Source organism: Vulpes vulpes, chromosome 12 (genome assembly GCF_048418805.1).
Source record: "Vulpes vulpes isolate BD-2025 chromosome 12, VulVul3, whole genome shotgun sequence".
In the NCBI taxonomy this organism is placed as follows: domain Eukaryota; kingdom Metazoa; phylum Chordata; class Mammalia; order Carnivora; family Canidae; genus Vulpes; species Vulpes vulpes.
This window is the reverse complement of record NC_132791.1, coordinates 115,947,031-115,967,158: the sequence shown is the minus strand read 5'-3', so window position 1 is coordinate 115,967,158 and position 20,128 is coordinate 115,947,031. Positions and strand designations below refer to the sequence as shown.

Sequence of the window (20,128 nt, the reverse complement as noted above, 5' to 3'; positions counted from 1 at the left end):
AGCGGGCGGCCCTCCGGCCGGGAGGCGGCGGGAGCGAGGGCAGGCGAGCCCGCGCGGGGGAGGGGCGGGCCGGGCGGCGGCGGCGGTGACGACGCGGCGGGGGGGAGCCGAGCGCCGCGGCCGCCCGCCCCGAGCCCGACGTGGCTCAGCTCTTTCCGTGAGGGCGGTGGTGGCCCTTAAAAGGGCCTTTGTGGTGGCATGGGGGGCCGGCTGCGGCGCGGGCGCCCCTCAGTACTCCTGAGAGGCCTGCGTGGCCTTCTTGCCGCCCGCAGGCGCCTTCGGCCCCACGGTGGCGCTGGTCTTCTTGGGCAGCAGCACGGCCTGGATGTTGGGCAGGACGCCTCCCTGCGCGATCGTCACGCCGCCCAGCAGCTTGTTGAGCTCCTCGTCGTTGCGGATAGCCAGCTGCAGGTGGCGGGGGATGATGCGCGTCTTCTTGTTGTCGCGGGCCGCGTTGCCCGCCAGCTCCAGGATCTCGGCCGTCAGGTACTCGAGCACGGCCGCCAGGTACACCGGCGCGCCGGCGCCCACCCGCTCGGCGTAGTGGCCCTTCCGCAGCAGCCGGTGCACGCGGCCCACGGGGAACTGGAGGCCGGCGCGCGACGAGCGCGACTTGGCCTTGGCGCGGGCCTTGCCGCCGGTCTTGCCGCGGCCCGACATGCTGCGCGAGGTAGAAGAGCGGTGAGGAGGGAAGCCTCGAAGGGGGGAACGAACAGCCGCCCGCCGCAGTCCAACTGCTGCCGCGCGCGCCCAGGGGCCGGCCTTATAAGCCCCCAGGGCACACCTCCGCGCCCTCCTGATTGGCTCTCTCCTCGGGTACCCGCCTCCGGTTGGTTGCAGTTAACCCTTCAGTGACGCGTCACGGCCGAGGCAGCGCGCCCGCCGATTGGCCCGATTTGAAAACCTTTTGCCCGGGGAAAAAGGCGAGGAGGAGCGGTAGCACGCAGCCGGCCAACCACTCCCCGATGTAGCCAATCCTTGCGAAGGGCGCCAGATTTAAACGCTAGAGCTGGAGCCCAGAACCGGAAGGCAAAGAGGGTGGAGTCTGAGCTACCTCGAGGGCCTCTGGGAAATCTGTGCGGGCCCGGGATTTTTAAAGGAACGGGGTCGACACCACTCCCTTCCCTTCCTGGTCTGGTCATTCTTCTCTCCTTTTCTCCCTCCTCCCATCCTGCAGAGGGAAATGAGGGAGGGAAGAAATGGGAACCCCTCCCGCTGCTCCCCCTAAAAACTTCTCTTCGGCACCAGAGAACAGGCAAGTCCAATCTTAGGGCTCTCCCTGCCACCTTAAGTAAGGATTTCAGGGTTTATCAACGTGTTCTATCTGGTCTGTTCTTTCTGTTGACTTCTTGTTACAAGGAGCCCGCTGTGCTGAAAGAAAAAAGATGGGCAGAGGGATAGGCATCCTCTTGGAGAAGGTACCTCCACCAATCCTCCCAATCTACCCTAAAATGCCCAAAATATACTTACAGGAACGCCAAGAAAAAGACAACACTTTATTGTCACCACTGGGAGCACCTGGCCCCCCAATCTGCTCTTACTAATCAGAATACTTAATTTATGGTCAAATAATCAAGTGATCTTCGAGCCTGTGTCCCTCTCCCCAGCCAGGGTTCTATCCCCAGGCCCAACATATTCCTCGAGAGTCCGAGTGGTGGATAACTGCATAAAAGCACAGTATCCCACTTCAAGAGGCCGCAGGGATGGGATGGAGAGGGAGAGCAGCAAGTTGAAGAAAGCCACAGGCAAAGTCCAATCAACAGTCAGTACAGGGCTAGACAGGCCCAGGATGTCGATCACAGCGGAACGGAATCGCTAAGTACAAAATCTGGAGAAAAGTAAGAGGTGAGAAAGGCCTGGGCCCGGAAGCGTGCCTGGCCCAGAAAGAGGCAGGCCTGAGTCAGGAACCCTGCAGACTATGCAGTGAAGGGCAAGGATTGGGGGACTCAGACGTCGTAGAAGAGCCGGACAAGCTGGTACCGGATGGAGAAGGTGACAGCACTGCCAAGGATCTGTGAGGAGAAAGAAACACACCAGAGTCAGAGCCATGGAGAAAGGGAGACCAGAGCCAGGAAAGCCCTTCCCTGACCACACCTGGAGCAGCAGCAGGAGCAGAGTCAGGTTTCTCTCATGCATGGGCCCAAGAACCTTAAGGAGCAAGTTGAGGAGCGTCATGTTGTTACACTCCGTGAAGGCACCATCCTCATTCTCACTCTGTTGCACTGTCACTAGCCGCAGGCTCGCTGCTACCTGGAGGGGCCAGAGGTGGAGAGAACTTCAACCCTGCTTCAGCAATGAGGGATCTGCTTCATGCTTCCAGGCTCCCCTTGGATCTGATGCAAGCCGAGGGTCCCCAGGCCCTGAATTCCGGATGGTGGCCTAGAGCCTTACCTCCTTGTTACCCTGTTACCTTTAGAATAAAGGTGCCCAAGAAAGAGAGGCTCTTGGTCTTGAACTTGGAATAGCTCATCTCCAGTTTGCCTGTCTTCGTATTGAGTCTGCAGGGGGAAGAGAGCTTTATGTGACTGGGCCACTACTCCAAGAACTCTCCACACTGCGGTCAGTTAATAGGAAGAGTACCGAAAGTGGAATCAGACAACCTGAAGATCTGTTTCCGGCTCTGCTTACCACTGTGTGATCAGAGCTGATCAGATTATGTGGGTGAATGTGCTCTGTCATTTATAAGGGCTAATTGCACGGAAAGAGCCCTCCTTTGGGCCCACTCCCCTTACACAGCAGATGCAGAAGGCTGGCTTTACGCATCCCAAGTGAAAAAGCTAAGATGTCCCTTTTAAGCCCCAAAGTGGCTACCTGGGAATGCGGTGGCGAGGGCAGGGTATGATATGCAGGAGCTGAGGCAGTGAGTAGAGGAAGTTGAACACCTGGGGCATGAAGAAGAGTAGCATGGTCTTGCTGAAGTGTCCCAAGATGCCCACCACGGCAAAGGTCATGCCAGCAAAGTAACAGAAGGTATCTCCCACAAACACCCGTGATGGGTACCTGTGTGGGGGAGATGATCTGAGCCAGTGGCAGGAGGCACTATCAGTCTTTTCTCTCATATTACACGCCCTAAACCCTGGACTAGCCCTGACTCTAGTCCTGGCCCGGAGGAAACTCCAGCTCTTCCGACAAGCCTCCAGAACCCAAAGCCCTGAATTCATCTCTTCTTGGGGGCTCCACAGCACTTGTCTCTAACTGCAACTGGGTAGAAAGCAATTGAAGAATATTACCAACTAGAGATCCAGAAAACACTCAATACAGGTGTGCGCAGGCTTAGCGTCTCCAACAGGAGTTGGGTCAGGACCAACAGGACCATACTTGCTACATGTTCACATGGCCCACTTACCAGTTATGGTAGAGCAATCCCAAGGTGGTGAAAAAAAAGGGTATCATAAAGTAGAGGGAAAAGACGTGATCATCCCGATAATCACCTTTGGAAGCAGGGGAAGAAGAAAAGGAAAGAAGGATGAGTTGATAAGATACTTCCCCCTGCATAACTGGGTCCTATTTCTGTCTCAAGTTCTGTCCCCAGCTATACTTTCCACCTCTTCCAAGTCCCATTCCAGAACTCACTACTTCTTTTGTGTCACTCAGGCAATTCCTAATATTCCACTTCATTCATGAACCCCTCCTAATACGAGTTGCTGTCTTCAATTTGGTTTAGATCATTCAGCCCAGGTTTGAATACTAGCTTTACTTTCTAACTGAGTGACCTTGATCATGACACACTTAAATTCTCTCGCCCTCTGTTTCCTCAACTGTAAAATATGGTTCATGAGAACACTTGCCACGTTACAAAGTTTAAATGCTTTAAGAGTATTTTGTTTTAATAAGCACTGATATCCATCAGCCAAAGACCACCAGAAACACACCTGCAGTCAAAGCTGGGTTTACTGATGTGTAACAAGAGAGACACTGTAGACCACGCACCATAGGTAACCATGGGATGCCTCAGTAGGGAAGTATTAGGAAGATGTGTTATAGGATTTGTTTTGAGTAATTTGGGGGAGAAAGGAAGGAGGCAAAGTTTTGCCCAAGACTGGGTGCTGTCAGTGGAAGTAATTCTGTGAGCATCTTAGTTTTCTCTAAGTAGAACCAAGTTATCAGAAGGAAGCAATTGCTCACCTTAGCCAGAAGAGGGAGATCCTAGTCATTTTTGTGGGATGCACAAAATGCAGTTCTGGCTATACTCAGACATGTTTATGGAGGAATCTGGGTTTGCTTTACTCTATCATGGACATAGAGTGACCTCGTCTGATTGTGAAGTTCTGTGAAATTGTTTATGTTCAGCAGAAGACCATGGCCTACCTATTAGTGCCAATTCAGCTGTCAATGACAGAGCTGTTTTTCTTTACATTTAATCTTAATATATTGCTTTTATTTTTTCCTGAATTCCCCAAAGCCAGGTATCAGGCAGTTTCCTTAATACTCAGACTCCCAATCTCACCTACCTTCCAGCTCCACCAGATTGAAGACGATGATGGAAGCAGAAATAACTAGCGACTGGCCTGCCTCTAGGCCATTAATTCCTGCTAGGATATTGATGGCATTGGTACAGAACACTGCCAGCAGCCCCATGTAAACATAATACAGGATCCCTGGGGGGAAGAAGAGAGTAAGAAGTGTGCCATCCATAGAAATGAGGACTTAGAATATTCTTCTGAGAAAAGTGGTGAGGACAGAGGACTGGACGAAGGACCAACAGAACGGATCTGAGAAGACACAGGAACAAGATGGGGACACTTGGAAGAGAATCTGGAGCACCAGGAATGATGCTCTGCTAGATTATCTCCCAGGGTAAGGGTGCCCCAAAGTAAGGGCCACAGGGACGTCAGCCACAGGGCTACTCACCCAAGTCCAGATGCAGGCCAAGAATCGGCCGGAAAGGCTTGGGCACCACAATGGTCGTGTTGCCAAAGTTGGTGAAATAGACCATAAGAAGAGGTAGCGAGGCAGCTGTAGGCAGCAGCAGCTTGTGGCGCCAGCGCAGATTCAGTACATCGTCCGCAAAGCCCAGGAAAATCATGCAGCAGATGGCAAGGAGCGCACCTATCAGGGCCACGAACTGGGGGAGGCTCGGGCAGGTCACCGCTCAAGCCTACGCCCACATCATCTTGCAAAAACACCTGTCTCTTCGCTCCTTCCTCAGCCCCTTCACCCAAACCCTAATAACCACAACTCTCCCAGGTAGCTCCCAGGCCCCAGCCCCAAGCAACCGCCCCCAACTCACCCACTTACTTCGTGATGGGGGAAGGCTTTACACTGCTCCTCCATAAAACAGTTCAGGAAGGGGAAAGGGATGAAGCAGAAGAGGATGATAAGGAAAACAGCACCGCTGATCACTCCCTGGGACTCAGGGCTGTGGCCCAGCAGCAAAGGGAGGGGGCGGGGGAGAGGAGAGGGGGCGTGGTCACTCACTGGAGCAAGCATTACGGCAATCTACGGGGAAGGGGGGTGGAAGGGCACCAGCGCTGGAGTCCCCGATACACCCGAGGGTCCCCTGTACTGCAACATCCCTTCCCAGAGTTGGCCAGCGCTGCCCTTCGTCTCCCAGAGCCCGCAGCTGTCTGCGGGGTTAGCGCTGCGTGTCCGCGGGGTCAGGCACCCCAGGTCCCGCCCTTACCCTGCCGGCCCCCTCCCCGGGACCCGGGTGCCACCGCTCACATCTGCTGCCGGCCGGTTTTGTTGAGGTCCTGGCCACAGAGGTGCGCGGCGATGAAGTGGCCACGGAAGGCAGGGATGAGGGTGACCGTGGCCACAAATCCCAGCAGCGAGCCGACCAAATTCACCAGCAGCGGCATCGGCAACTCCGGGAAGGCCCACATGATGACCAGCCAGGGGCCCCGCTCTGCCGCCGCCTCGGCTAATGGGCGAGCTGGGCGGAAGCCCGGAGCCCCCCGCGGGGAGGAGCAGCCGCTCGGCACAGGCTGGGTCCTCCCACAGCGGCCTGAGCAAAACCCAACTCTGAATTGAGGCGCCCCCAGGACTCCCGCGAGCCTCTAGCGCGCACCCTCGGCTGTCCCCCGCCGCACTTGCCTCCCCACTGTTTCCTCCCGGATTTTGTTCGCAGAGCCACCGGCGTTTTGAAGCCGGCGGCGGCCATTTTTAGTGCGGGCAGGCAGAGCGAGGGACGTGTTACTTTAAACCGCGTCCTTCACTCGAGCGTCCTCACCACGAGGGTGTTGGGAAAACAATTAAAGACAGACCAACCAAAACGGACACTTTGCTCACACCGTGTTAAAAGTGTATAGCCCAAAGCGGAAAAAACTCCCTGCCCGGTTCCAAGATGAACACCTCCTTTTCCCACGTGTCTGACGTCGCTTACTCCTGGTTCCACGTCAGTTTTAGGACGCCGGCCGCGGGAGGTCCCGTTTAAAGGGCCAGGATCCCGCGTTTCCCCCGGGGTCCCTCGGAAGCCCGGAGGATGGCTCCGGGAGGCCGGGGGTACGGCAGGAGGGACGAGGATAAGGAGCAGCTCCCGCTGCCCGGGAGAAAACCTGTCGCCAACGTAGTCGGAAGCCGAGGTAGACGCAGCCTTGTTCCCGGGAACGCAGCTACGGCTCGGAAGCCGAAGTAAATCCTGGAGCCTAGGCACTTGAAAAGTCCCTCCCACTCCTCCCACTCCATGTTTTTCTTGTCCTTGATGCAGGTACTTTGCCTCCATCATCCCCCCCCCCCCCCGCCTTCCGCCCCCGCAGTGGCAGCAGTTGCCGGGCAACCCCGCGGGGCGCTTCCCCACCGTAGGGGCTGGCAATGCCCTCAGGTCTTGGGTTTAACCGCGTTCTCGACTTTCCTAGGTCCTGGATCAGTGCAAGGTGCCAAGCGCCCAAACCCAGGAGGCGAGGCTGTGGCACGTTGGAAACAGCTGAGGAAAGCAGGCTCCTCCAGTTGGCTTCTTCCTGTTGCCCTGAGGAGCTCCCCCCACTCCGGGTTCCTCATCTCGGTCACCGTGCTTTTGGCTTGTGGCACCTGTGTCCTTGCAAATCACAGTTCAGCTTCTCTCCTGTCTCTCAAACCAGGTGTGAAATATCCCTTCTACTTGAAGGCAGCTCTAATTAACAACAAGAACCATATATGTATGAAGTATACTTTATAAAGTAACCCCAGTAACATGCTTGATAGTGGTCCACCAGATTTTCAGTAACTATAATTGCACCGGTATTGTTTACCCATGTTCGCGGACACGTGTGTGCGCATGCGCACATGCATCTGTGCCTCTTAGACGGGAAACTCCCTAGAGGCAAGTGTTTTCTATTCCACACAGTAACCCCCGTGGGGCTAAGGACACAGAGCTATCTGTCTACAAGGCACCATCCCACACTATGAGTCTGGGTCTTAAAGAAAGATAAATGGCCATAGGAGCACATGGAGAGAGAAATTAGTTGTGACCAGGGGAGGTGAGTAATTACCTCCAAAGGTTTCAGTAGGTGGCAAGAGTGGAAGGGCCTCCCAAGTAGGGGAAGTGAGACTCTAGGAGCAGGTGGAAAGGAGGAGCTTATGGGAGCCTCAGAGGAGGCAGCATTCAGTAATCTTGTTGATCAGGAGCAGGCTGAGACTCCCCGGAGGTTTGAGGGACAGTGTATCTGTTTCCTTTTTTATTAGCTGTTCAATCCTAAGAAATCTTCCTTCCTGACCCAGCATTGGGAACCTCTGACTCTTCTCCAGAGATCATTAGCCACCCCCTGACAACCCCCACTGGAACAGGGTTCAGAGGGGACTTCAGAGACAACACACTAGGGATTCTTCATCCAATATCCATGTTATCACCAGAACATGGTTATTGGGGAACTTGCATTATAATCTCAGTATTTTTGTTCCCGTGATGATAAATGCCCAGTTGATTATCAGACTAATTAGGAGAAACAAACACAGGACTTGACCACACTTGAAATTTTGTGCCTTTCCTGGTAAAAGTTGGAAGCATTTGCCTAAATGCTAACGCTGGTCCTAGAACTCATGGATCAGATGAGTTGTCAATGGCTTCTGATGGTTTCTTGGGTTGAGTAGACAACATTTGAGGTGTGTGTCTCCTACAAGGAGGCCCTGTGAGCAAGGCCAATCTATTGTTCAGTTGCATTGCCTGTCAAAGCCCATCCCAAAAATGTTTTACAGTGCCTAAGAAGTCCATGAGACAGCTTTGGATAGTCTGGGGCAACAACACTTGCAAGACCCTATCTGTGGCTCTTTCCAGGCAGTTGAGTTACTTTTTCCTTTTCTTCCTGCCTCTCCCCTATTAGTATATCAAAAGTTGTTAGCTGAAAGCAAGCCCCAAGATCTCCCATTTCATTCCATTGAGATGGCATGAGTTTTCAAGATGCAAAAAATATAGAAACTCTTCGTGTTGGCATGTATAATGGAATATTTTGTTAGACTTCTTAAAATTACAAAGAATTTACTAATCCCTACTATATTTGTGTGAAACTCTTTAAGTACTGGGGGACACAAAGTGATATAAATGTTCTCCCCCACACACACAAAGAATCTGCTTTAGCATATTAAAGCACCTTGGTTAAATATGAGGGAAGAGAGATGAATCTTTCATCTTTGAAAGGCAGGGTCCTCACTTTTTTTTTTTTTTTTAAGATTTTATTTATTCATCTTATTTTAGGGGAGGAGAGGAAGAGAATCCCAAGCTGACTCCACCCTGAGCACAGAGCCTGACATGAGGCTCAACCCTACAACCCTGAGATCATAACCTGAGTCAAACCCAAGACTCAGGCTGAGCCACCCAGACACCTCGACAGGGTCCACATTCTTTTTTCTTTTTTAAGATTTTTTTTTTTTTTTTTTTGAGAGAGAGAGAGCATAAGCAGTGGGAGGGGGAGGGGGAGAGGAAGAGAGACAAGCAGATACCCTGCTGAGTGGGGAGCCTGACATAAGGCTCCCAAGATCCTAAGATCATGACCTGAGCAGAAGTCAAACATTTAGCTGAGTGAGCCATCCAGGCATCCCAATAGAGTTCCCACTCCTAAGCAGCTTCTTAATGAGTGGGAAAAGCAAACATGAACAACCAATTAAAGTATGGGAGAGAATGAAGTAACTGCTAGAGATCTAAGTAACAAGTGGAAGGAAGAATAGTGGAACTAACTAGGGAGACTCGTGAAACTAAATTGTGAAGCAATGTCTGGCAGGACAGGATCAAGTGCTCAGCAGAGGAGTTGAGGAAGTAAATCCATGAACTCAGAGAACTGAGATCCCTGGGAGGTTGGAGGGGTTCCTGAAGAAGAGTTCTTGGGGAAGCAGGTCTGCATAGTAAAACTTTGCATCTAAGTTACTTCTTATATAACCTGCTTCCCTAGTTCTAGCTCTTAGCCCAGTGACAGTTTCCTCCTGGGTCTGGCCCTGAGTTCTTTCTTCCCTTCATTTCATGTCTTTTCCTCCCCTTATGATTAGAAACCCTCATTCTAGGGGTAGCTGGCTGGCCCAGCCGGAAGAGGATGTGACTTTTTGTTTTTTTTTTTTTGAGGGTGTGACTCTTGATCTTAGGGTCATGAGTTTGAGCCCCACATTGAGTGTAGGAACTACTTAAGAATAATAATAATAAACTTTGAAAAAAACCTGTGCTAGGAATCTTCCATTATTTTTGGCATCCAGTGACCATAGCAGGGCAGGGCCATAGTAAAGCTGGTCCATCACCAACCATCTCCCCATCATTCCTTAGAGTGAATCCCTAGCATCCCAGTCTACCCCACCACCTCCTCTGGCTCAGGAGCCTTGTGGCTGACCTGCCAGATTCTGCCTAGATCTGCAACCCCACACTTTAGGAGGCATTGTTTATTCCCAGGTACTCATTCCTTGGACTGGATTGGGGAGAGAGCTTAATACCTTCCCTGTTACCTCTCTGTGTGCTGAACACTTTGCACTTAGCTGGAGAAGATGGGCCTCTTGGGGGAATGGGGGTTTCTTTGAATCTTGTTGCAAGCATTTCCTTCCCCTTCTTTCAGAAGGAAATGACAAGCCCCTGTCCTATAGGGATGGAATCTACTCCCTTAAATCTAGGAAAGGGGATGGATCCTGAGACCAGAGTGTATCTATAGCATCATTTTGTGTGTGCTTGCTGGGATATCACATATTTGGATGGCGTCACATATTTTGGCCAAATGTATTGATAGTCCACTGCTACACTGCCAGCTCCCTTCTCATTACCACCTCTTCTACACGTGCTCCATAGGCAGGAGCTGTTACTATGGAAATACATTATTTTTAAAAACAGAAGCAGCCCCAGGCTTGGGAAATCTCTCCAGAACAAACCCACACTAGCAAGGAGGTTAATAGGGTGTTCCTGAATCCTAGCTTCTAATGGAGGGGAGGTGGTGGCAGTGGAGGGGGCTTAATGTTCCACGTTCTATTCTGAGGCTCTACCGGGTTCAGGTTCTTTCTGGTTGGCATCTCCTTGGACCTCTGCCAGGGACCTCTATCTAGGAGGGATGCTCTGCACCGACTTAACCAAGGTCTAGCTTAGGCCAAGAAATGGGAACCAAAGAAGCTGTTGAACCTGGGGGTGTTGAGAGAAGGGGGCGACGTCCTTCTTAACCCCACACGCGTCCGAACTATAGAAATCTAAGCTGCGCAAGGGAAATCAGAGGCCGTATCTCAAGTGCGTGAAGCCACTCTAGCGGTGAGCTCTGGGGAAGGGGTGTACCCCGACTTCGGTACGGGGCGGTGTGGTCAAAGATCCCGCCTCTTTTCAACCCCGGAACCTCCTCCCGTCTGGGTCGTCCTCCCGCCCTCCTCGGAGCGCCGGAGCCCGGAGCTCGCCAAGCCCCGCCCAGCGCGGGTGCGGCTCCTTTAAGGGCGGGTGGGGGCGGGGCGCCGGCCGTGTTGTCAGTGTCAGCTTTGCGCACGCAGCCCTTCCGGAGCCGGTGCCGGTCCGCGAGCCCCCACGTCTCTGCAGACGAGTCCCCGCCCGGGTCCGGCAGGGCCGGCGCCGTGGGAGGAGTCGGGCGCTGGCCGGAGACTAGCCCGGGTCCGCCTGCCGGACCGACCGAGGCGGGACCGCGCGGAGAGGGGCCCCGGCGTCGCGACCCCCCAGGACTCCTGTCCTCCATCTGTGGCACCCGCTAGTTCCGGACACTCAGCCCCGCGGAGCCCCCGAGCCCGCGCGCCCAGCCCCGGGGGAGCCCGCCCCCGCCCCGCGGCCCGCCCGGGCCATGCTCCCCCGGGGCAGCGGCTGAGCCCGGACCGGAGCCCGCGCGGAGCATGGATCCGGGCTGGGGACAGCAGGACGTGGGCTGGGCGGCCCTGCTGGTCCTCTTCGCCGCCTCGCTGCTCACGGTGTTTGGCTGGCTGCTCCAGTATGCCCGGGGCTTGTGGCTGGCGCGGGCCCGCGGGGGCCGGGGGCCGGGACCCGCCTTCGCCGCCGAGCCCGCGGGCTCCCTGCGGGAGCTGGGCGTGTGGCGCTCGCTGCTGCGGCTGCGGCCGAGTCGGGCCGGCGCCCCCGAGGAGCCAGGCGTCCGGGGCCTCCTCGCGTCGCTCTTCGCCTTCAAGTCTTTCCGAGAGAACTGGCAACGGGCTTGGGTGCGAGCGCTGAACGAGCAGGCCTGCAGGGACGGGGTGAGTTGGACAGGAGCACCTAAGTGGTCCTCTCACTCAGCCTTTCCTTCAGGGGAGGGAGGGAGGGACTGCTAATGCCTGGAGGGTCAGATGGGGGTGGGGACCAACTGGAGAACCCTATGCCTTCTCTTCCCCTCCGAGATTACAGAAAAGGGTGCAGGTGAGGCTGGAGGTGGTAGAAATCTAGCCAGGTCCCAAATCCTCTATTCTGTGCTGGAGGTACTCTCTGGCTCCAAACCCAAGCACAAGTTGCTGTTCTCATAGCAACGCTAATCCCAGGGCCTGAGGGCACTTCCGTGTAGCTGGGTGCTGGTTGTGTTGGGGGAACCGGGATACAAGGGAAACAGGTGCACCTGCAGAAGGAATTTGCCTGGTCCTCATGCCACCATACCCAGTTAACATTTCACGCCCCAAATCCCTGGTCTGATTAGGCAGATAGATCCCCAAGCCCTTAGTAATTTCACTGATACAGACTAACACATCCTTCTTTTTGCTGACCTGCCGCATATATACTGAGGAAAAGGTGTTGAGGTGGAGAGCAGATCAACAGTCCATGCTCTTCTCAGTAGATGACCCTTAAGGGTCAGTCAGAAACCAGCCCAGCCTACTTCCTCCCATTGCACCATGGGCATCTGGTCTCCCAGGAAGTAGGGCAGGAAGCGTGGTCATAAGACTGAGGTGGGGTGGGAGGTAGAGGCCTCCCTGTCATGGGGCCCTCTCCCATCCTGGCCCAGTAATCTGTCTTCACCCTCACTGTCTATCAGCCCCCTGCTCAGAGGGTTCAGCATCTCCAGCTCCCACTAGGGCTCTACTCTACTAGCTCCCCAGATGCCTGGAAGCAGAAGTGGCCACACAAGAAGTTGCTCAGTCTCCTCTGTCCAGCTAGGCAGCAGAAAGCCAGATGGCATCTGTTAATTTACATCTTGAACTCATCCCTCCACCCAGTTCTCCCTGTACCTTGTCCCTAGGTCAGGAGACTCCTCAGAGCAGCTGACTCAGCCGGACATTGGCCTCCCTTGCTGGGGGTGGGGAGTTTGGGGTTCCAAACCTCTATGTCCCCATCTTGCTGTGCCTGGCCTTCAAGCCAGCTACAGGAGCGGAGAAGTTGGGACTCCCTGTTCTGCCAGGAATATAAGCCCTGCGAATTTGTTTCTTCCCACCCCAATCCCAAGGAAGGGCTGTCAGCTCAGCTTTTGCCCCCTCCTCAATTCTTCTTCCGATTCTGCCCTCTGGATGGTGCTTTGGTAGGCTTTTTCCACTGCCTTGTAGGAATTAGGAAGCTCTTTCAAGACCTAAGCTAAGCAGCTTTCTGCTGCCTAATACCACCCTGCTATCTGCCCTGAGGATTTAGCTAGGCCCCGGACCCTTGAGCTCTCAGAGCTTGCTTTCTGTCCCAGTCCCTCTAGTAAAGTTTCCCAAGGCCATGCTGAGCTAGTCTTCAACCCCAACAGTATGGATAGGGTCATACCCTCGAGCCTCCGCATCCTCTTTATCTGGAGGAAGTCTCATTTCTTCAGCTCTTGTCTTGAATAAGTGGCCCTGCTGTCTTTACCCTTAGCTCAGCAGTGTTGCTCTCTTCCCGGTTATATGTACATAGCAACCAACACCTTTTTTATTTTTTTCCCTGTGCACACCTTTCTTTGAGGGTAGGTTGGAGGGATGAAAGGGAAGGTCGGGGCAGAAATCTAGGGTCTTCCACTCAAGGTAAACTGGTTTTTGAGGTGTTCTAGCTCCCTCGTTCTCCCTAGCAACTGCAGGCACCAGAGAGGTGTGGTTCTAGGGGAACACTTCCTGTCCTAAAGCTCTGAGCCAAGGAGGGGCCAGAAGCCAGCCTGCAGCTGAGGCCTCTGCAGTGCCAGGGCACGGCCAGCAACTGAGCAGACCAGTCCTGTGGGGGGCAGCTCCAGAGACCTGATCCTGTGTCCACATTACTCCCTCAGAGTTCCATCCAAATCGCCTTTGAGGAGGTGCCCCAAGTCCCACCCAGAGCCAGCATTAGTCATGTGACCTGCGTAGACCAATCGGACCGCACCATGGTAAGGGTTTGATGGGCACTGTCTTCTATGGGACCTGAGGAGGGGCCCGGATCCCAAGAGTTCCTTTTAGTCTAAGGGCTTTTAACCTGAAATCTCTGAATGCCTTAGGGACCCAAGGACTGGCTTCAGGAGGTCTGAGAGTCCCATTCAAGTTACATGTGAAATGTAGCCCATGTGTGTATGTCTGCCTTTTTCTGGAGAAAGCGTTTGGCTTTTATTTAATTATTTTATGGGCTTGTGACCCCCAAGAAGTGAAGTCTTGAGTAAAACCATGCGGGGAGGAGTCTTTATAGGGCAGAGGGAAACAGGGTTGAGCCTCCTGCCTCCGCACCTGACCCCCTCCTTGCCTCCATGCCTTGCCTGTCTCAGGTGCTGCATTGCCAGCTCTCTGCTGAGGAGGTGATGTTCCCAGTCTCTGTGACCCAGCAGTCCCCCGCTGCCGTCTCCATGGAGACCTACCACGTCACTCTGACACTGCCACCAACACAGGTGGAGGGGGATGTGGGAAACCGAGTTGGGCAGGGGGCGGTTCGGGGAGGTTTGAGGCCTCAGCCTCTCAGTTTGCTTCCTCAGAATTGGGGAAGGGAGGGTCCTGGGGAGTAGGGAGTCATTGGAGGCCTGAGGCAAGTCACCCCAGCCCTGTTGTCCCTCGCCCCCAGCTGGAAGTCAGCTTGGAGGAAATCCCAGACCAGGGGCTGCTCGTGTCCTGGGCCTTTACGGATCGCCCGGATCTCAGCCTGACGGTGCTTCCCAAGCTGCAGGCCAGGGAGGTAAGGGCGCAGGGCTGGGAGGAAGAGGCAGGGCAGGGAGGCTGATGCAGAGATGGGGGCCCCACCTCTGTGTTCTCCTTCTCCTCGTGCAGAGAGGCGAGGAGCAAGTGGAGCTCTCCACTATTGAAGAATTGATCGAGGATGCAATTATCAGCACCCAGCCAGCCATGATGGTCAACCTCAGGGCTTGCTCAGCCCCCGGAGGCCTGGTAAGTAGGTCCTTGAAACAGATGGTTTGTATGCATCCTGTCACCAGTGTCCATGTTGGGATTCTTGTTCCCTTTACCTCCCTCTGCTCTTAGGTACCCAGTGAGAAGCCACCCGTGGTGCCCCAGGCACAGCCAGCCATCTCCAGACCCACCCGGTTATTCCTACGGCAGCTTCGAGCATCTCACCTGGGAAGTGAGTTGGAAGGTGAGAGCTAGAAGCAACTGGGGGAATGCCAAGGCTCTGGGTGTAGGTGCTCCCTGCCCTCTGCCAAGGGTGTGGCTTTGTTATTCCTCAGTGGCTTCCCATCTTTGATTCTGAGCATCTTCTAATTTCTGGTTCTTCCTAGGCACTGGGGAACTGTGCTGTGTAGCTGAGCTCGACAACCCGGTGCAACAGAAGTGGACCAAACCCATGAGCGCCGGTCCCGAGGTGGAGTGGACTGAGGACCTGGCACTGTAAGGAGTGATTCCTCCACCTCCACCCCTGCTCCCATGGGGTGGAAGGGTTTTGCTGAAGATCAAACCCTTCCAGCATAGTCCTGGCATGAATCAGCTCTGCTTTCAGTAAACTTCTGTATGAGCCCTGTTGTATGCCAGGCCCTGGCCTAGGTCCTAGGGATACAAACATGACCAAGATGCACCCTCACCTCTGAGGCTCCAATCAAGATTTACACAAAGTGCTGTGGTGGGGGGAGATGAATTTCCATGGAGAAATAAAGATCAGCGTAGGCTTCATGGAGGAGGTGGCATTTAAACCACACCTTACAGCCAGAATAGGATTTCAATAGGCTATGACAGAAAAGCATTTTTGGCAGAGGAAACAGCTTGAGCAAAGGGAAGGGGGTAGTTTGACATAGAGAGAGAGACAGGGAGGGCAAGTGGGCCAGGAGGATCTGAGCACCAGGCATACTGAGCAGAGCCTTGTCCTGTACTCTGGGGAAAAGAGTATTGGTTTGTTTTTAAGTTTTATTTATTTAAGTAATCTCCACACCCAACGTGGGGCTCCCACTCATGACCCTGACATCAGGAGTTTTTCCACATGCTTTTCCAATGGAGCCGGCCAGGTGCCCCAGGAAGAGTATTTGGAGGGCAAGAGTTAATCTGATTGGAGCCCTTGTTCCATCTTGTTTATGTACGTCTCCCTTTGCCTCTGGCCTGTGATGAGTTTGAGGGTAGATTTCATTTGCTGACCCCCACCCCACCCCACCTCCTCTTGGCCACAGGGATCTGGGCCCCCAGAGCCGGGAGCTGACCCTCAAAGTGCTGAGGAGCAGCAGCTGTGGAGACGGTGAGTAGGGGGCAGGAAGGAGCTCCTCTGGGTGGCTTCTAAGTGGGGGTCTGGTCAAGGGCCCAGCTCACAGTGCTCCTCCTTTCCCCAGCTGAACTCTTGGGCCAGGTCACACTGCCTTTGGGCTCCCCTTCCAGACTACTGTCCCGGAGACAGGTATGCCCACTCACCCCTGGGCCGGGGAAAGCCCTGGGACTGGTGGCCACCATGGCAGTAGAGGTAAGAAGCCGAACCTGGGGGCGGATGGGAGGACACAGGGGTTAGGGCTGTCTCTGAGGCGCTGCCTCTTTGCTCTTCCACCCCTCGGCAGCTTCAGTATGAGGAGGGCTCCCCCCGGAACCTGGGCACTCCGACTCCCTCCACTCCACGACCCAGCATCACGCCCACCAAGAAGATCGAGCTAGACCGGACCATCATGCCTGATGGCACCATTGTGACCACAGTCACCACTGTCCAGTCCCGGCCTCGTGTCGAAGGGAAACTAGGTAAAGAAAAAGGAGCCTGGTTGGAGCCAGGGGCCCCTGGCTGCAGACCCATGTGGGACAGGGAAGGGCAAGGGAAGCCCTGATTCCAGCTCCTCCTGTATTCCAGCCACATCTTCCTCATCATCTTTGTCTCTCAGACTTCCCCTTACATCCCTCCTTTTCTTCCACTCCCTCTCCTGCTTCCATCCTGGCTTTGCCAGGCCCTCCTGCAGGACTCTTGCTCTTCCACCTCCCCTGCTTCCTCGCTGTCTTTTCACAGGTCTCCTGCCATCCTCCCCCCCCCCCACCGCCCCCAACTGCCTACTTGTCCCCCGCCCCAACCTTCTAGCACCCTTGGGATCCAACAACAAATCCAGTGGCCTCTGTGGTACTTCTCCTACTCCCAGGACCCCTCCATGACATTTCTCCCACCTCTGGGGGTCCCACAAGGTTCCCCCTGCCCCCAGGGGACCCCTAGGTCATCTCTGTGTACTCAGCATTTTCATGGCATCTCCCACACCTTTGGTGCCCCCCCCCCCCAGCACTTTCCCATACTCCCTTGGTTCCTGTGGTGTCTTTTTGCCCCCATGGAATCTTATTAATCACCCCTGCCCTCTGAGTCAGCCAAAGCCTGCATCTCCATAAAGACAGTAGGGGGTGGGGGCCACTTTAAGGCACCTCCCAGCTCACTGACCCTCCCCCACCCACCAGACTCCCCCTCCCGATCCCCGTCCAAGGTGGAGGTGACCGAGAAGACAACGACTGTGCTGAGTGAGAGCAGTGGCCCCAGCAGTGCCTCCCACAGCAGCAGCCGTGAGTGGGGGATTGGGAGGTTTGAGTGTCAGCGGGGACGGGGGGCCCCAGAGCCAAAAAGCCATTTTGCGTGGGACACAAGCCAGGGAGGAGTCAGGTTATCCATCCTCTATACCCCCAGCAGGGGAGAGCCACCTTTCCAACGGTTTGGACCCTGTAGCGGAGACGGCGATTCGCCAGCTCACAGAGCCCAGCGGGCGGGCAGCCAAAAAGACACCCACCAAGCGTAGCACTCTTATCATCTCTGGCGTTTCCAAGGTAACATGGCTCTGAGGAGAGGAGCTGGGATAGGGAGAAAGCCCTGATGGGTCACTCCTTCCCATTAAAACGTGTCCCTCCTGCCAGGTGCCCATTGCTCAGGACGAGCTGGCACTATCTCTGGGCTATGCGGCATCCCTGGAGGCCTCAATGCAGGACGATGCAGGAGCCAGTGGAGGTCCCTCCTCCCCGCCCTCAGACCCACCAGCCATGTCCCCAGGACCCCTCGATGCCCTCTCCAGTCCCACCAGCGTCCAGGAAGCAGATGAGACAACACGTTCGGACATTTCTGAGAGGCCATCTGTGGATGATGTTGAGTCAGAAACAGGGTCTACTGGTGCGCTGGAGACCCGCAGCCTCAAGGATCACAAAGGTGGGGAAGATATTGGCAGCCCACCCCCTTCTTTTATAACCAGTATCAGGACCTGGGTCCTACTAGACACTTAGGGGAATGGGATTCTCAACCCAATTCACCTTCTCCTTCCTCCGCTAAGGGATCCCAGAGTTCCCAGCCTGTTTCAGCCAAGCCAGAGTGGAGCAGGGGAACTTACTGCCTAAGGTCCTGGCCTGGATCTGACAGGCACCAGTGGCAGGAAGGGATGCCAAAGTATTTCCCTTTACCTCCATTTTTCTTCCTCCTTGGGTCTAAGCACATATCTTCTTTCCTCTCTTCCTCTCCTTTTTTTTTCTTTCCCTTTTTCGATTCTGCACTCTTACCTATGAGTAGAAGTCCTACCCTGGGTTGACTCTAGGAGTGTCCTCTTTTTTTCTTTTCTTTTTTTAAGATTTTATTTATTTATTCATGGGAGACACAGAGGGAGAGGCAGAGACAGAGGTAGAGGGAGAAGGAGGCTCCCTGTCCAGAGCCTGATGAGGAACTCGATTCCAGGACCCCGGGATCACGACCTGAGCTGAAGGCAGACACTCAACTGCTGAGCTACACAGATGTCCCTAGGAGTGTCTTTTTGGCAGTGACACGTCTGGCCCATGGGTAGTTGTGTTGCTTTTCTAACCTCTAAGGATGAGGGGCTTGCCTCCGTACATCTTTATCCCTCTGCCCGTGACTCTATCAACCACAAACGTATTGAACTGTGACCTAAGCCTGCTTCACTTCTTGGGATAATGAGATTCCTAAGTCCAAAGCCTGTTATGTCTGCATTTTTCTCATTATATTGGTCCTGAATTTACCTCCTTGAACTTTTCCAGCTGCACTGCTTCCTGCTCACATGCTGGCATCTGGTCAACGAGTCAGTGCCCATCCACCTCGTCCTTACATGATTTTATGGGCTTTTAAGAATACCCTCAGCTCAGCCTTTGTCTTTCTGTAGGAAAGAGGCCCCGTGGTCAGCCTGGCCTCGCAGAGTAGCCACCCCGTGACTTGCTCCTCAGCAGCAGTAGTCGGGAGTGCACCCAGAATCCCATGAGCACCGCCATTTTTTCCTCAGGAAAGATAAAAGGCATGTGTTGCCTCTCCACTCTTTCCTAAGGAAGCCTGGCTTTTAGGCAAAGGAACTGGTTCTGTTTTGTATCTTACAACCCCTCCACGCTTGGTCCTTCCTCTGCTCCCCACCTCACCCCACCCCTGCCATGCCCCTGTCTCTGCCTCAGCCTCCCCTCTCCCCCCACAGTGAGCTTCCTGCGCAGTGGCACTAAACTTATCTTCCGCCGGAGGCCTCGACAGAAGGAAGCTGGTCTGAGCCAATCACACGATGACCTCTCCAACACGACGGCCACACCCAGTGTCCGAAAGAAGGCTGGCAGCTTTTCCCGCCGCCTTATCAAGCGCTTTTCCTTCAAATCCAAACCCAAGGCCAATGGCAATCCCAGTCCCCAGCTCTGAGGGCCCTTTTCACCTCCTGAGCTAGGAGAGGGCAGGAGTCCTCTCTGATCACCCCCATTCCTCTTCCATTCCCCTTCCTGGATTCCCAACAGCCTGGGCCAGGGAAGCCCTCTGGGTTCCAGGAAACCCTGTTCACCCTGGGCTGTGGGGCCAGTTGGAAGGGTACTTGCAACGGGAAGCATGAGAGAGGTGGGCACCCGTTGCTGAAGACACGGTAGAGGGAGTGGATGCCTGGGAGTAAGAGGAGGGCTCTGTCCTAGCACGTGTGGGCATTCCTCAGAACCTACTGCCTGCTGTTGACCTTGGCCCCTCAGAGGAGTCCCAGGGTGCTCAGCTCCTCAAGCTGGTCCTTCCTCCCCTATTTATTCTCTTTTCTATTTATATGTGTGGTCTGGGACCCTCAGTGAACAGATGAGAGAGGGCATCTCTCCCAGGTGACCCTTCTTTCCTGTCCCAGGAGGGTAGGCAATTCATTCCCTTTGGGACAGGACTCCCATGTCTCCCTCAGGTCCCCACTCCGACCAGCACCAGTGTCTGCCTCTGGGGACATTGGCAGCTCACAGAAAGCCGGGCGGGTGCCCCGGATGGGGGGCAGGTACTCCCCACCTCCCTGCCTCCCCTCCTGCTCCTCATCCCTCCCTCCTGTTTATTACTGTTTTTGTACTTGATGCCTTCTCCGTGAGCAGTGGCTCTGATGGAAGGAGGGAGCCAGGAGCTGGGTGGAAGCCTTCCCCGGAGACATGGCTTCAGGGGCTTTATTAAAGACTGTGATGATGATGATGATGATGAAGCAAGAGTAGGGCTACACCTCTGTGTGTTGGGAGATGATGATGTCCATTGCTGTGTGATGGCTTGGAATTTAATTTATTAAATTAAAGTCAAATTGGAGTTTATAAA

General features: G+C 54.6%; 3 protein-coding genes across 5 annotated transcripts; 1 reads left to right on the top strand and 2 right to left on the bottom strand.

Moving 5' to 3' along the window:
* Positions 1-28: 28 nt before the first annotated feature.
* On the bottom strand, positions 29-752 carry H2AX (H2A.X variant histone). The gene has a single exon (XM_025999089.2). It carries the CDS (start codon positions 658-660, stop codon positions 229-231), a length of 432 nt encoding a protein of 143 aa, XP_025854874.1. The 5' UTR covers positions 661-752; the 3' UTR covers positions 29-228.
* Positions 753-1,476: 724 nt separating this feature from the next.
* DPAGT1 (dolichyl-phosphate N-acetylglucosaminephosphotransferase 1) lies at positions 1,477-6,563 on the bottom strand. 2 transcript variants are annotated; one of them, XM_025999083.2, is made up of 9 exons: positions 5,665-6,563; positions 5,239-5,359; positions 4,852-5,065; positions 4,452-4,598; positions 3,347-3,431; positions 2,812-3,000; positions 2,411-2,498; positions 2,095-2,250; positions 1,477-2,012 (listed from the first exon to the last, which is right to left on the bottom strand). In XM_025999083.2, the coding sequence occupies exons 1-9, from the start codon at positions 5,823-5,825 to the stop codon at positions 1,947-1,949; spliced, it is 1,227 nt and encodes a 408-aa protein (XP_025854868.1). In that variant the 5' UTR covers positions 5,826-6,563; the 3' UTR covers positions 1,477-1,946. The 2 variants fall into 2 exon arrangements, with proteins under 2 accessions (XP_025854868.1, XP_072585651.1); XM_072729550.1 differs by having other exon boundaries at positions 5,239-5,439; positions 5,665-6,302.
* Positions 6,564-10,865: 4,302 nt separating this feature from the next.
* Positions 10,866-20,128, top strand: C2CD2L (C2CD2 like). 2 transcript variants are annotated; one of them, XM_072729549.1, is made up of 14 exons: positions 10,866-11,553; positions 13,494-13,589; positions 13,959-14,078; positions 14,249-14,359; positions 14,452-14,568; positions 14,662-14,773; positions 14,916-15,024; positions 15,792-15,856; positions 15,948-16,075; positions 16,167-16,341; positions 17,032-17,133; positions 17,258-17,391; positions 17,479-17,764; positions 19,020-20,128. In XM_072729549.1, the coding sequence occupies exons 1-14, from the start codon at positions 11,200-11,202 to the stop codon at positions 19,229-19,231; spliced, it is 2,121 nt and encodes a 706-aa protein (XP_072585650.1). In that variant the 5' UTR covers positions 10,866-11,199; the 3' UTR covers positions 19,232-20,128. The 2 variants fall into 2 exon arrangements, with proteins under 2 accessions (XP_072585650.1, XP_025854866.2); XM_025999081.2 differs by having other exon boundaries at positions 17,255-17,391.